This window comes from Oncorhynchus tshawytscha, linkage group LG19 (genome assembly GCF_018296145.1).
Source record: "Oncorhynchus tshawytscha isolate Ot180627B linkage group LG19, Otsh_v2.0, whole genome shotgun sequence".
In the NCBI taxonomy this organism is placed as follows: domain Eukaryota; kingdom Metazoa; phylum Chordata; class Actinopteri; order Salmoniformes; family Salmonidae; genus Oncorhynchus; species Oncorhynchus tshawytscha.
Window position 1 is genome coordinate 13,339,074 of NC_056447.1, and position 12,775 is coordinate 13,351,848.

The 12,775-nt window shown below is 41.9% G+C and overlaps 1 protein-coding gene across 3 annotated transcripts in view; it reads right to left on the minus strand.

Moving 5' to 3' along the window:
* Window positions 1-12,775, minus strand: part of osbpl5 (oxysterol binding protein-like 5) — a 103,309-nt gene that overhangs the window by 15,782 nt on the left and 74,752 nt on the right. For all 3 annotated transcript variants that reach the window (XM_024379145.2, XM_024379142.2, XM_024379144.2), the window contains 4 exons: window positions 4,926-5,121; window positions 4,404-4,588; window positions 4,095-4,176; window positions 1,175-1,273 (listed from right to left, as the gene is read on the minus strand). In XM_024379145.2, coding sequence (XP_024234913.1) covers window positions 1,175-1,273; window positions 4,095-4,176; window positions 4,404-4,588; window positions 4,926-5,121 — 562 coding nt within the window. The remainder of the gene's footprint in view (window positions 1-1,174; window positions 1,274-4,094; window positions 4,177-4,403; window positions 4,589-4,925; window positions 5,122-12,775) is intronic.

A 12,775-nucleotide genomic window follows, 5' to 3' on the forward strand; every position in this document is an offset into this window, starting at 1 on the left:
AATCCGTAACGCTGCATTCTTCTCTACCACTGAAGACTTATGGTCAAGCCGGACCACAGTGCCATACAATAGCCTCATGATTCATTACATTGACGGACAACTGGAAGTTGCAAAGCAAATGCCTTTAGACCTCTTATTTCCCAAACAACCACACCGGAAAAATATTTGCAGTTGGGCTGAGAAAGGCACTTTCACTTCTTTTAAAAAGTACTGTATATCGTTATCATCCGGAAAGTGGAAAACATGCTGCAGGGTAACAAATCATGTTACCCTTCAGCACTACATATTAGTGTGAAAATTGTTTCTCTGCTATGGCCATACTGAAAACTAAAAGCAGAAACAATCTGGACAGGCAGCGTGACCTCCGAGTTGCCCTGTCAACCATCACCCCATACTTCAAACTTACCAAATTGAAGAAACACTCCCAGCTTTCACACTGATAGACCGCACTACCATGAATAAACAGGTTCATTAATTATTGTTCAATTGTGATTGTTAAATAATTCTGACATTAATATTACATTATTTAAAATGTTATTTAACCTTTATTTAACTAGGCAAGTCAGTTAAGAACAAATTCTTATTTACAATGATGCCTAGGAACAGTGGGTTAACTGTCTTATTCAGGGGCAGAATGACAGATTTAAACCATGTCCACTCAGGGATTTGATCTTGCAACCTTTCAGTTACAAGTCCAACGGACTAACCACAAGGATACCTGTCGCTTGAACTGGTTAAAAACGTACACCTTTATTAAAACTTTAAGGTTGAGAAATTGACAGCTAACAAGGCAGCTGCAATACGACATTACAAAATGTAATCATCAATTGTCATTGTCAAATTTGGGTCCCCAGGCAAAACCAGTTGAGAACCAGAAGAAAACAGTGTGACACGGGGACGTAGGACTACTACTTGGACTTGTCCAATACAGGTATTTCAGATACACAACAGTAATATTAAGCAGTAGGGCTGTCAATGAGGTTGGTTAGGAGGCAGCTGAAGTCTGGGGACGAAGCATGTAGATCTGCCACTAACAGGCCTCAGGTCTGAGGCAGTCATTTGCACAATAGCTAGGGTTTAGCTAGCTTCTAGACAAAAGACCTGCAGAGGTATGACAGAGACAGCAGTACACACTTGCTGTGTGTGTGTGTAAGAAGTATATGGGTCGTCTCACCTGCTCTGCGATGTAAAAGGTGCAGCTGTCTGTCTGAGGGTGGAGCCAGCAACAGCGAAACGTCTCTCCTAGGATGGGGTTATAGGGCTTCTTCAGTCCCTGTAACACGTACACCCATCCACTACTGTTAAAATCTATCACATACATGCACACAGCCATACTTCATTTAAATCATCAAATCAAAGGAATCAAACACAAATAATCATAGCTGCATGGACACAATGATGAATACAGACACACCCAAGCACAGACACACATACATACTGTTAATATCTATCACATGAATGCACTCATTCCAAACTGTGTATCCTACAAAATAGTAGGGCTGTCCCCGACTAAACAAAAAATATTCGACGACAGAAAGTTGTCTGTTCTTTCGACCAATCGATGGTCAACATTTTTCCATATATAGACATACTGTGTTTTAATAAAATCAACTACATGCACTGAGCTTGTCTGATGCTTTAAGCTTATGACAAATGCCTCAAGAGGGCTCCAGAAGAAGAAAAAAACTTAACCTGACCCAACTATTCTCCTCCCGCTCCTGTTGGCTTTAGCAGATTCTGCCATTACTCTCCTGAAGTTGCCGGTAATAGATTACACGAGGAGTCTCATGTTGAAGAACAATTTATCCTACCATTTCTCCTGATCTGCGTGACAGTTATGGTTTTCATATGCACATTTTCATGAAACAGTTTAATTTCATTTATAATAACGTCTTCATATCTCAAAATCATTGTCATGTGGTTAATCAAAATTCTATCCAAATCTAAATGAAAATGATACGAACCTAAAAAGTAACTTCTATTGCCAACAATGTAAAAATAGCCAACAAATAAACTACCTGCAGGTATAAAATATCCTGATAAAAATAAATATTCTATAAATCACATTGGCCTGTTTGCAACGAACTTGAAACATTGTATCAACTATTAACTTACGAACTTACTGATCCCCCTATAGAATATTATCTCTTATTATTGTGGCGCTCCTGCACCTAAATATAAACACTACCAGCACCCAAAATGAGTACCAGAACCTATTTCAGTCCAAGTCCAGCACTGATAAGAAGTAATCAGGTAGGCCTATTTTATGACGTTTCAACTGGATCAGAGCATGACATTTTTCCCTTTCATGCTGTGTGGTTGTCGAAAGGGAGAGACCTGAAAATATATTTTTTAAATACATTGAGGAACTATTGTAATTCTCAATGGATGTAAAAACAGACTTTGTTTGCTTACTGTTTGAGGTGAAGAAAACATTACCTTGAAAAGCTCCACGGGTTATTAGTGGTGGTGCGTTCAGCCAATCAATGCGTTCAGCCAATCAAAAATACTATCAGATCCCCCAAATGGGCACATTTACTATGTGTGTGTGTGTGTGTATATATTTTTGTGTGTGTAGAAGGCCAGCATCCTGGAGTCGCCTCTTCACTGTTGACATTGGTGTTTTGCAGGTACTATTTAATGAAGCTGCCAGTTGAGGACTTGTGAGGCGTCTGTTTCTCAAACTAGACACTCTAATGTATTGTCCTCTTGGTAAGTTGTGCGCACCGGGGCGTCCCACTCATCTTTCTATTCTGGTTTGAAACAGTTTGTGCTGTTCAGTGAAGGGAATAGTACACAGCGTTGTACGAGATCTTCAGTTTCTTGGCAATTTCTCGCATGGAATAGCCTTCATTTCTCAGAACAAGAATAGACTGAAAAAAGTTATTTGTTTCTGGCCATTGAGCCTGTAATCGAACCCACAAATGCTGGTGCTCCTGATACTCAACTAGTCTGAAGAAGGCCAGTTTTGTTGCTTATTTAATCAGAAACAACAGTTTTCAGCTGTGCTAACATAATTGCAAAAAGGTTTTCTAATGATCAATTAGCCTTTTAAAATTATAAACTTGGATTAGCTAACACAATGTGCCATTGGAACACAGGAGTGATGGTTGCTGATAATGGGCCTCTGTACACCTATGTAGATATTCCATTAAAAATCAGCCGTTTCCAGCTACAATAGTCATTTACAACATTAACAATGTCTACACTGTATTTCTGATTAATTTGATGTTATTTCTGATTTAATTTAATGTGCTTTTCTTTCAAAAACAAGGACATTTCTATGTGACCCCAAACTTTTGAACGTTAGTGTATGTATATGTATGTATGTATGTATGTATGTATGTATGTATGTATGTATGTATGTATGTATGTATGTATGTATGTATGTATGTATCTGTCTGTCTGTCTGTCTGTCTGTATGTATATATGCGTTACTGCTCAACTAAAACAAATCTTGGTCGACCAACAGCCTAACGACCAAACAATCGACCAGTCAACTAATTGGGGTCAGCACTACAAAATAGATTAACAGGCAAATACAAAATGAAAGAATAAAAGAGTGACACATTAAAATTAAGCGTTGCTCTACCTCTGTTTGCCACACCCGATCACGTGTCTGTGTTGCTGTGTGTATCAGGTATACCTGGCTTGGAAACCAGCGGAACCTGTAATTCTGGGAGTCCCTGTGGCAGTTACACCAGAGACACTCTAACCTCGTCCCCAGGCGAGCGTATATAAGATAGAGTATATCAGCCTGAAAGAACAATGACTCAAATCTAGCCTATATGGGAGCGAAGTAGATTTTTATTTTATTTGACCATCTATGGTATAAATTCTTTACCAAGACCCTAAAGAAATGAAATAACTAACCTAACTCCGCAATCTCCCATTCCACAACCCACAGAGTTCACACTACGGAATGTTTGTTTTTCAAATTTTGGCTTGAATATTGGTTGTATGTTCATACAGTGGTACAATCGTAGAATGGAAGTCAGACCAGTCACTCAGAACTACAATGACTCCTCCAGCCAACCCCAGAAATAGTGGAGTGTCACTTTGTATTATTACCCTTAAAGGACAGGCGAGTTTACCTTAGGCTTCTTGTAGAAGCCAGACAGGTACCAGCGCACGACCTGCTTTATTCTGCCATATGGACTCTCCTCCCTCGCAGCCCTGGGACCAGAGAGAGAACAAGAGCGAGAGAGGACATAGAAGAAAAAAACGGAGTGCGAGAGAGAGAGAAAGAGGGAGGGAAAGGGAGAGATGGACACAGAGCTCTGTTCAGTTAGAGTGTACCATCTCATACAGTAGATTGGTATAGTGGTAGTGACATAATAGAGATAAAGTAATGGCGGTAATAGTTGAGCTACAAGTGTACTACTAGTCTAGTATTGTCATACTCCGACAGCAGATTAGCGTGGTAGTAGTAGTCCGATAGTTTGTCCAGGAAAGAGCGTGGCTCCAGGATGAAGGTGGGCAAGACCACTTTAGACAGGTCCATGCCAGGCCGCAGCTGCTTTAGCAGGGTCCAGATCAGACCCTTGTTCTCCTCAGACACCGTCTCCACCTGGGACGCCTCACCAGCCTGGGAGAAAGGGACACACAGAAGCAAGGTTGGAAAATTTCAGTTTTGATTCATTCGAATAGACTCCTTTCAGTAGAGGAAAACGTATTTCCCATTCCTACGATAAATAGTCATCATGTCTCTTTTTGTCTTTACCCTACAGTCCTGAGAATCACGTAGCTGCCCGGCGGTCAAAGCCGGCCCCACGTCACATTTCATGTGGCCCCTGATGTTCACCAATAAATTTGAATTAGAATAAATCATCACTGGCTAGCTACAGGCTTTGTAACGTGCTGAACACCTAATAACCTGTCAGTGTATGTTAGCCGTCTGTGAGTGATGTCCTGTCGTGTTTCACCTCGGCCATCTCCTCCTGGCTCTGCTCGACGTAGGATGTGGCCTGCAGCGCCGGAGACAGCTCGTCCGATTGGTCCATGTCGCTCTCCTCCGTCAGCCGACCTCCGTTCTCATTGGCCCCGTTGTCCCAATCCTCCTGGGCATCATGCTCTGATTTCTCAGAGTAGCCGTCATTCTCCATCTGTTGGTTGGCCAACCTTAAAGAGGAGAAACACGCAGATATGGTTTAATTAGCAGGAGCACACATTAATAAAGTTTGTGTCTGTTACAGATATGTGATGGTACAACGCTGTTATTTATTAACTTCATGTCCATCTGCACATTGGTAAGCTATTGGGTTTGCATATTTCATTAATAAAACTGTAGCAGAATTTGATTTAAACTGAATAACTTCCAGTTACCACTTTCAGGGGCGTACCTCTGCCTCAGAACAAAGTCAAGAAAGATGAATAAAAACAACAGCCTCAGCTCCCGACACTTCAGTTTTAATACCTGTGCAATTAATGGTCACTTGTAGCACACGCAAGCTTAGCTTGAAAGCAGGCCAAGTGACATGATTCTCTGGGAGAATTGGATAAAAAAGGCATTGAGCAGGTCATCCTGCTCTGAACTCTTAATTCACATATTCTCACTCCTAAAGTAATCATATCCAGCTCTCTCACAATGTGGAGAAGGAAAAACAGAGACCAGCAGACAGAGACTAGATCACAGTCCTCCACCTTAACTGTGGAGGACGGGCTCATACTAATGGCTGGAATGGAATGACATTGACACATCAAACATGGTTTCCTTGTGTTTGATACCAGTCACTTCATTCCAGTCATCATTATGAGCCACCCTCTCCTCATCTGGGTACGAGATGGAGGGGTAGGGCCTAATGTCAAAGGACAGGATGCATGTCCAACATCTGTCAGCATTTCACTGTAAGGTCTACTCCTGTTATTTCGGCACATGTGACAAATAACATTCGATTTCATTTGTACAACATGGCTGCCTGAGCAACCACATCCCCCACCGCACCCCTCACTTTCAGTGGCATGAATGTCACTGTCAATAATGATGTCACTCAGAGGATGACACGCACATGCACAGTTGCACAGACACAGGACACAGAGCCCAATATATAAGAAATACATATCCCACAATATTCACAGCGTGCCCCAGCTATGTGGTACTGAATGAGAACCATATCCACGTACATCCTGCCATTCAAAAGAACACATTTGGTGAACAACTACCAGACTTAACCTTAAGACAACCAGTGAGTAGAAAAGCATCAGTCCATAAAAGAGAGAAAAAGACGGAGAGAAAAAGGCAGCCGGCTAAAAGAGGACCTTAATGGCTGTTAGATTGGAGCCATTAACAGCAGACCTTTGTGTGTGGCTCTCCAGTGGACAGATGGACGGAAACACACACAGCCTCCTTCTCACAGGCACACGCCGGTTTTCCCACACAGTACACACTGAAACTGTAAGGCCACAAAGGCCACGCATCTCAAGTCATATTTTCTACCTCACCAGCCAATTGGAAATATTACACAAATACATTACACCGTAGGCCATAAACTTGGGACGCATGGCCTTTCTTACCTTGTAACAAACGTCAATTATCCTCCAGATTCCACTTAAGCACAACAACAAGCGATTTATATAAAATACATCCACAGGCACAAAAAGCCCTTCCCCTCTCCTCTCCTCTCTAAGTAAAAAGGCACATGTCTGTTATTTTCACAAATCAGCGACTAAAGCGTAGGGATTTGTTTTCCTGTCTTCTCTGACACGTCTGCTTCCTGGATATGTGTGAGAATGTATGTGTGTGTGTGTGTGTGTGTGTGTGTGTGTGTGTGTGTGTGTGTGTGTGTGAGTGTGTGTGTGTGTGTACAGAAAGGAAGAGGCGAAGCAAGAGGATTCACTCACCAAAATCTGTCCAAATTAAGCACAATGCATTTATATGGGCTTATTTTGGACCTAAGCTTGTCGCCTGCCTGCCTTTCCCCTTTGGAACAACGACTCCCATTGTTAGGGCGGAAACATGAGTATCTGGTCATTATATACAGGATCTCTGGTGTGTAACAGTGTGTGTGGGGGGGGGGGTCTGCTTCACTGGTTGGTAAAATATTTATTCCTGAGTATCTGCCTCCTGTCACATGACCCATAGGGGGCTGTTGTGATTGGCTGAAAGGAGAAAGGGGCACAAACAGGGAGAGGCTAGAGAGTGCAGTCTAAATGGAGGATTCTAGAAAACGCACACAAACATACACCATGACTCTCAATTACTTTGCCAAATCAATGAACATTTTGCCCTGACATTATTTGGCATGACAACTCCATTGAAACCCAATGAAATTGTGACCACTATTTAGGCACACCTTATTGAATATGTCACTGCTCAGGTGCCCTATTTAATTACCCTACTTATCTTTGAATCAGCAGGTGTGCCCTCTCATTGTTATAACCCCTGACAAAGAAATTCAAGTCAATTTTTTATACTCTGAGTTTTATGCTAAATGGTATTGTGTATTTTACTGCGAGCTGACTAAGGGATAGTATTCCCCCAATCTTAACTACTCTTTGAGGTCAGCAAACGATTGTCAACTTCCCAAAATAGCCTATACATACTTGAATCCACAGAGATCCTATTAAATGACGAGTTATAACATGTAATTATATACTTCAATCTAATTTAGTTAATTTCATTAATTCAATGATGCGACAAAATCACAGTAGATCTGTTTCAACTTTGAATTTAAGACTTTGGAAGATAGCTTTTTTTTTAGCTCCCAATTATAATCATTTTGCTTGGGGAGGGTTGAGTCTTTTTTCCTTCAGGTTTACATTAATTCTTTTGCAGCTTTTACTATATCATTTATTCCACCCTGCTTGCATGCGACTCCCCTATGTCAAGGTGGTATTTCCTTTATGCACTATCTTTTATTATTAACCTGGTGGTTCGAGCCCTGAATGCTGATTGGCTGAAAGCCATGGTATATCAGACCGTATACCAACGTATTAATTGTTATAATTAGATGGGTAACAAGTTTATAATGGCAATAAGGCACATCGGGGGTTCGTGGTATATGGCCAATATACCACAACTAAGGGCTGTATCAAGGCACTCTGCGTTGCGCCTAAGAACAGCCCTTAGCCATGATATATAGGCCATATACCACAAACCCCCGATGTGGCTTATTGTTCAACTATACCTCAGGTCAATATAACTCTGCGTTGCGTCGTGCCTAAGAACAGCCCTTAGCCATATTATATTGGCCAAATACCACACCCCTCCGTGCCTTATTGCTTAATCATACCACACACAAACACATTCAAAGGTGCATACATTTTCTATATGAATCCACAAGAACAAATAGAAATAGCTGATAGGCAGCGGAGAGGCCAGGTGCATCACTGCACATGAAGGAACATTGAAGACACGCAGCTCAAAAAGATCCCCTGTTGATATTGTTTAGGGACAATACAAGTCTCCTTCCTAGACTAGCCTTGTAGTGGCATATTGTCTCTATTCCATCCAATAAATAGGACCACTGCCCTTGCGAGAGAGGGGCTATTCCAGACACACACTCACCGCAGGCTTTACTGCACATAGAGTTGATGGCAGTGTGGCACTTCGGATTGCAAGTTAAAAACAAAAGGATGCTTCTTTGTTCAGGCATATAAAACCTAGACTTTCTAATATAAAGATGAGAAAATGAAAATGATCCTTACAACTCCTCTAATTCTAATAACTTATAAATGCAATAAATGAAGACTATTGTCTGCAGTAAATTCAAAGATATCATGCGAGTAAGTGCGAGCAACACCACCATGCAATGAATAATTGCATTATTGTTTTCAAATGCTACTCCTGGCTGCAGTGAAAATGTAATATGAATAATGGCACAAAAGCCCTGTGAGTTCAATGTTTCATTCCAATTGGATCAGTTGTGGGTCTGTCAACTCTTTACAGTTTATAAGGTCTAGAAAGGCACAGTAGCAGGCCAGTCTGGCTGTATTTTTACTTCGGATAGTGAGATACACCGTCTGTTGCGGATCATGATTCTCCCAAGTCATCCTGTACGTAACAAAAATATAAAATGCAACATGCAACAATTTCAGCGATTTTACTGAGGAAGGCCCTAATCTATGGATTTAATGTGAATGGGCAGGGGCACAGCCATGGGTGAGCCTGGGAGGGTATAGGCCCACCTACTTGGGAGCCAGGACCACCCACTGGGGAGCCAAGCCTAGCCAATCAGAACGAGTTTTTCCCCTCAAAAGGGCTTTAATACAGACAGAAATACTCCTCAGTTTCATCAGCTGGCGGGGTGGCTGGTCTCAGATGATCCCGCAGGTGAAGAAGCCGGATGTGGAGGTCCTAGGCTGGCGTGGTTACACGTGGTCTGCGGTCATGAGACGGGTTGAACGTATAGCCAAATTCTCTAAAATGACATTGGCGGAGCTTATGGTAAAGAAATGAACATTCAATTCTCTAGAAACATCTGTGGCATTGTGCTGTGTGACAAAGCTGCAGATTTTAGTGGCATTTTATTGTCCCCAGCACAAGGTGCACATGTGTAATGATCATGCTGTTTAATCAGATTCTTGATAATCCATCCACCTGACAGATGTGGTCTATCTTGGCAAAGGAGAAATGCTCACTAACAGGGATGTAAATAAATCTGAGCACAACATTTGAGAGAAATAAGCTTTCTATTCGTATGAAACATTTCTGGGATCTTTTATTTCAGCTCATGAAACATGGGACCAACACTTTACATGTTGCGTTTATATTTTTGTTCAGTATATAATAATGTGGCTACATATGCTTCTGGTAGGCCTAGCTATTCAGGAAAACTTAACAGGCCCTCTGCCTCTTCTCCAATCCGACCAGATATTCCTCACACACCTAGAACCTAATGCTTCAATATAGCTTAAATACTGTATTTGTCATCTAACCTTTAAAAAGTATGTATCACATTTTCTATGTGGCATAAACTCAACCACTCAATGTTTTAATCTGATTAGGCTACTTCAAAAGTCTCCTGTAGGCATGTACACAGTCGTCCAAAATATAATTCCAGCATCTTCAAAATGGCTTGACATCAATCAGATTTCCATCCAACCTTTTAATGCATGTAAAGTACATGTTGGATAAAAAATATCATGACATCATGGGAAAGCATGCAGTTTATTAGGCTACAGACGAAATAATGATGAACTTCACCACGTGGTGAATGTGCATGGTGACGAGCTTGATGCTCCTTTCAATAAATATTGAGGGTCTTATTCTGGTGACATGATGATCGATGCTTGGCTGCTGTTTGAGAAAAATAATCTCGCACTTTTGTTGATAATTCTCTGGTAATGAATTCTCCTTTTCCTGTAGTCCACAGTCATCTCCTTTGTCTGGATCACATTGAGGGAGAGGTTGTTGTCCTGGCACCACACGGCCAGGTCTCTGACCTCCTCCCTATAGGCTGTCTCGTTGTTGGTGATCAAGCCTACCACTGTTGTGTCATCGGCAAACTTGATGGTGTTGAAGTCGTGCCTGGCCATGCAGTCATGAGTGAACAGGGAGTACAGGAGGGGATTGAGCACGCACCCCTGTGAGGCCGCCGTGTTGAGGATCAGCGTGGCAGATATGTTGTTGCCTACCCTTACCAACTGGAGGCGGCCTTTCAGGAAGTCCAGGATCCAGTTGCAGAAGGTGTTTAGTCCCAGGATCCTTAGCTTAGTGATGAGCTTTGAGCTTACTATGGTGTTGAAAACTGAGCTGTAGTCAATAAATAGCATTGTCAAATAGGTGTTCCTTTTGTCCAAGTTGGAAAGGGTAGTGTTGAGTGCAGTAGAGATTGCATCATCTGTGGATCTGTTGGGGCGGTTTGCAAATTTGACTTGGTCTAGGGTTTCTGGGATAATGGTGTTGATGTGAGCCATGACCAGCATTTCAAAGCACTTCATGGCTACAGACGTGAGTGCTACGGGTCGGTAGTCATTTAGGCAGGTTACCTTAGTGTTCTTTGGCACAGGGACCAAACACACCAACACAGTCGTGAAGAGGGCACGACAAAACCTATTCCCCCTAAGGGGACTGAAAAGATTTGGCATGGGTCCTCAGATCCTCAAAAGATTCTACAACTGCACCATTGAGGGCATCCTGACTGGTTGCATCACTGCCTGGTATGGTAACTGCTCCGCCTCCGACCACAAGGTGCTGGAGAGGGTAGTGAAAACGGCCCAGTTCATCACTGGGGCCAAGCTTCCTGCCATCCAGGACCTCTATACCAGGCAGTGTCAGAGGAAGGCCCTAAAAATTGTCAAAGACTCCAGCCACCCTAGTCATAGACTGTTTTCTCTGCTACCACACGGCAAGCGGTACCGGAGCACCAAGTCTAGGTCCAAAAGGATTCTTAACAGCTTCTACCCCCAAGCCATAAGACCCCTGAACAGCTAATCAAAGGGCTAACCAGACCCCTCTATTACACTGCTGCTACTCTCTATGCATAGTCACTTTAAATCTACCTTCATGTACATATTACCATAATTAACCTGTGCCCCGCACATTGACTCTGTACCGGTACCCCCTGTATATCGCCTCGCTATTGCTATTTTACTGCTGCTGATTAATTACTTGTTACTTTTATTTTTCTATTTTGTACTTAACTTCTGAAAACATTGTTGGTTAAGGGCTTGTAAGTAAGCGTTGAAAAAAATGCCTGGACTTTCAGCCTGTTCAGTTGGGATGGGACCTTTGGCCCACATCATGACCTGATTAAAATAGACCAAATGACTGTTGTTCTGGGTAAGGGGGTGGACTATAGACCATCCTATCAGCCAATCAGGGCTGTGCATGTAAATATCTTCAAATGTGTTTTGTAACGTCCACACAATCAGACTAAGTATTTTAATGGGCAAACAGAGGCTCATAGAAATAAATTATACAAAATATATTTTGGATTGGTTTTCAATAAATAAGCAGTGATTTATTACACATATAAATGATTATCCTGAATAAATTACTAAGATAGCAGGGGGCACTAAGAATCCTTACGATGCTATTGCAACAACAGCAGGTCATTTCCTCAAAGGTGATCAGAAACCCAGAGATGTTATTTTTCAACATCCTTATGATTCCGACTTTCAACACCTGGGACGACCAGACTGATAATCACCCAAATGATCAGATGGGACTCCTGGAAAGGACAACCCCAGAAACGTTGGTCATTGAGCAAGGACCATGCACCAGATCCTGCAGTCACAATTAGTTCTTTCTCTTAGGATTCCCCGCATAAGAAGCAGAAAGGCACTGACATGCAGTAGTGTTGTGGCATGCGTGTCAAGTGTACATTTCCGTAAATACGGTGTAAATCCTTGGGGCTAACATGTTAAAAGCAATTTATAAGCAACTCCACAGGCCGATACAATTTATGTGGATCCTATATCATATAATTATGTTTGTGCTGAAATCACATCACAAGACATCTGTGTTGAAATAAATAAAGCAGCCGTTGTTGACTGCGCCACCTGTTGTGTTTTCACGATGCCAGAATTTGGACTTGGATACCAGGTTTAGTATCACAATACTCAATGCCAAAACTAGACCACAAAAAAAAGCATATTAGACAGAGTCACAGAATGGCACTTAATCCAGACAGAAACGCAGCTACTGCTCTCAGCGCTCTGTTCAATCATTGGGCATCTTTTGAGCTCAATGTCATTCGATTTGAACACTTGTATGTACATTTTTTAGAGACAGCAATAATGCAGTAACGAATCAATTTGAATTTGTTTTTACCGATCTAACTACAAAACAATGGTAATTACTTATTTGAATGGCACATCTCTATTGATAAAC